General features: G+C 59.9%; 1 protein-coding gene across 1 annotated transcript in view; it reads right to left on the bottom strand.

The window, feature by feature from the left end:
- Positions 1–2,098, bottom strand: part of CDC42EP1 (CDC42 effector protein (Rho GTPase binding) 1) — a 2,307-nt gene extending 209 nt beyond the window's left edge. Inside the window, exons 1-2 of the mRNA XM_009877329.1 lie at positions 1,672–2,098; positions 8–635 (exon numbers count right to left, since the gene is read on the bottom strand). Coding sequence (XP_009875631.1) covers positions 8–635; positions 1,672–2,098 — 1,055 coding nt within the window. The remainder of the gene's footprint in view (positions 1–7; positions 636–1,671) is intronic.
- Positions 2,099–3,462: the final 1,364 nt, after the last annotated feature.

Here is a 3,462-nt window from a genome sequence, read left to right as displayed (position 1 = left end):
CCCTGTCACTTGTGACCGCCACAAGCTGCTGCTGGGGCTCTCCCACAGGGTCTGCGTCCGGGCCTGCCGGGGACCCTCGCTCTTCTCCGAGCTCCGTGGGGTGCTGGTTCCACCATAATGGCGTGCCAGGACCTGGGCCGCTCGGTCAAACTCTCCTGCCTCGATGGTGCAGTCGTTCCAGTGCCCCTGCCATGGGGCCCCTCTGAGCGCTGACCCCGGCCCTGAAGCCCAGGCAGGGTCCTCTCCAGCACCCTCGATGGCATGTGCCTCTCCATTGGCATGGACCGACAGCCCTGGCAGTGAGCTGGCCCCCGACAGGCGGCTCTGCCCAGAGCGGTCCCAGAAGCTGAAACTTGCCTTGTCCTCTCCGTGGGACACACTCGATGTTGGAGGGACCTCATCCTTGGTCCCCTCACCACATGGGAGGTGTGGGCCATCCTCCCCCACCTCGCTCCCGTTGGTTTCAGAGAAGCTCATCACCTGGAGGAGCTCGCTCATCAGGGAGGGCCCCAGGTCCAGGCGGAAGGAGAGCAGGGAGTCCGAGCGGTCCAGCTCGTCTTCCCCGGAGAAAGTGTTCTCTTGGGCCTTTTCCAAGCGAGGTACGCGAGGGATGGTGCAGAACCCAGACTCCAGCCCTGCAAGGCAGAAGAGACAGCTGGTGAGGGGAGGGAGGGCTGGGTGGAAGGAATCCTGCTTTACATTTTGGGGGCACACAGGACACTGCCACCGAGGTGGTGCAGGTCATGCTCCCATTAGTGGCACTGGCCTCTAAAGGACAGGCCGGTGTCTGCGTGGACACCTCCAAAGCCCAGAGTTACAGCAGGAAGTCTCCTGGTGGTCTCTGGGCTTGGTAAAATGCCCGTGGGGGCTGAGCCAGACAGGTGAGACCAGGAGATGGCAGCATTGCTTCAGCTTGCTTTTCCCTCTGAGCTCAGCCATCTCCCCTGGATGCTGCAGGAGCCCCAGACGCCCGCTCTGAGACGCTGCTCCAGACGTCCCTCCCTTGGGACCCCAGAGCTGTGAGGCCAGAGAAGAGCCACCCAGCTGTTCCATCTCATCCTTCTCACAACTCTTCCCCAAAGGTCCCTCCTGGACCGCGGCTGGCAGGGAGGGATGTGGGCATAATGGGGAAGGGGTAGATGGAGTCTCTTGAGAATATGGAGATGGAGAGGTTGGCACAGCTAGGGACAGCGTCAAAGCATCTGCATGGAGGTAGGGAAGGCCACGCCACGGGTCCCCTTGACCTTGCAACCTTGGTGTGAGCATTTTCCCACTGTTCCAACACCCTCTTATCTTCCTCAGGGAGGCTGCTCATGGGGAAAGTGTAGGGCTGGGGGGAGATGGAGTCACCCCCTTACAACTCTTTCATGCAGGCTGCCATCTGTGTGGGGCTGTGGGGAAGGGAGAGGAGGAGAAATCACCCATGCCCCACTTTGGGGGTGGGCATCCTAGAAGGAGGTCCTCCAAGGGTAACGAGCAAGAACTGTGGCTGAAAGCAAGGCTAAGGTTATCTTCTCACAGGGATTACCAGGACTGGGGACTCTTAAATGTCCTGTCTCTGCTGAGAGCCTAAAGTCCTTCAGTGGGGAAACTGAGGCACAGAGCAATGGAGGAGGGCTGCAGAGGATGCACTGTGCCTGGGTGCCAGCCTCTGCCCCACACTTCACTCACCGTAGGTCTGGTGTGTTTTGGAGAAGCTGTTGGAGGCACTTTTGAAGGAGAACTTGCTGGTCAAGCCCCGGCCACCACCACTGTCGTACATTCCCTCATTGAGCTGAGGCAGAGAGACGGGCGAGACAGTTGGTGGGGCGGGTGATGCCCCTGCTTGACCCCCACCACCCCGGTTCCTCAGCGGCGTCCGGCGGACGTGCCTCAGTGTTCGGGCGAAGAAGTTGTTGGGTTTGGCTGTGTCAGCCCCACCATGGTTGCTGAGGAAAGAGGTGTCCCCGAAGACATCCCCACCACGCCCCACGTGCATGGTGTGCCGAAAGTCCCCCAGCGGCGGGCTGATCATGTCCGGTGTCAGCTCTGACTTCAGCCGCCGCTTGCCGTGGGAGCCTGACACCCAGCTCAGCACTGGCAGCTTCCCCAGGCTCATGTTGCACTTCTCACCTCGCCTCCGCCTTTGAAAAAGTCCCCAAAAAACAGCCCTCAATGGGCTTCCAGCACTGGAGTGGCCTGTCACATCCCTGGCCTCCCCATCGCTCCTCCTCTGATGCACTTGGGGGAACAGCTCACGTCACCTTGGCCTGCAGCAGGTGGGAAGGGTACCTGTTCCCCTGCTTCCCTGCACTGCGTCGTGCTCATGAAATCACCTGCAGTGGGGATGTCCAAGATGGTGAGGATGGTGACAGTGTGGAGGTGTCCCCAAGGGGTGTTTATGGTCACCCTCAGTGCTGTACAGGCTGCTGGAAGCTGCGTCTGGCCACGGGCTTAGGGGTTAATTCACCATCATCTGCCGACAGCGGGTGAGTGGGAGCTGGTAGGGCAGCAGGTGATGGGAATTTGGGGTAGGCTGGCAGGATGAGCACCTCGGTCCCTTTGTCGGCCACCTAAACAAGATAAGAGAAATGGTGAAGCCCTTGGAGAGGATTTCCCCAGCTATGTTGGCTGTACACCCGGGACTGGCTTGGGGACGTTAAAGGCAGTGTGTGAGCAGCAGTGGGGAGGTTGCTACTGGCTGCCCCCCTTGCTTGGCCCTTCACTTCAGGAGGAAAAAGAAGGTATTCCCCAAAAAGCACATGCTTTCCCTCACTTCTCTGACGTTCCTTGGCGTGCCTCAGTTTCCCCTGCCTGCAACGCAGCTTTGCCGGACCCGTGCTGCAATGCAGGCTGAGGATTTCCCTCCCAGCCTCCTCCCAGAGCAGTGCCCTGCCCGGCTGCCCTGGCACCCTGGGGTGAGAAACCTCTCCCTCCTTTTTGCTATTCAGATGAACCCTTGGGGAGAGGGTGAGGCCTAGGGACTGCGTGCTTCTCAGGGAGGAGGAGTGGCGGCAAGGGAAAATGAAATATTTGTATATTGGTTTGTTTGTCCTCCTCTGGCTCAGTCCCCAGGTGCATGTGGGGGCTGAGGGTGTGGGGAGCACAGCTGCTTTGCAGGCAGGGGAAACTAAGGCACAGAGAGCGAGGTGATTGCTTGAAGTCAGAGGAGAAGGTGGGATGGTCTGTGCACTCAGGGGCATCCCAGAGGCAGGGAGGATCAGGTGAGCAGGCAGCATCTGGGCACAGGACAGCAGGGTTATGACCTCCATGGTCAGTGGGGAGGACAGTCAGATCGACAGGTCTCCCACTAGTGTGTGCGGCAAAGAGGTGGAGGGTCGGTTGGGGAAAGGAGAGGATTCAGGATGTGGGGCACCTCAGAGCATCATTGGTCTGGGTGCCCGCCTGGGGACAAGTCGCTCCCTGGGCTCAGTCCCTGCTCAGGGGCTGGAGGAGCAGGATGGAACTGGGTCCTTTCAGCAG

The sequence above is a fragment of the Apaloderma vittatum genome, unplaced genomic scaffold, assembly GCF_000703405.1.
Source record: "Apaloderma vittatum isolate BGI_N311 unplaced genomic scaffold, ASM70340v1 scaffold25469, whole genome shotgun sequence".
Taxonomy (NCBI): Eukaryota; Metazoa; Chordata; class Aves; order Trogoniformes; family Trogonidae; genus Apaloderma; species Apaloderma vittatum.
This window is presented reverse-complemented; position numbering and strand designations above follow the sequence as displayed.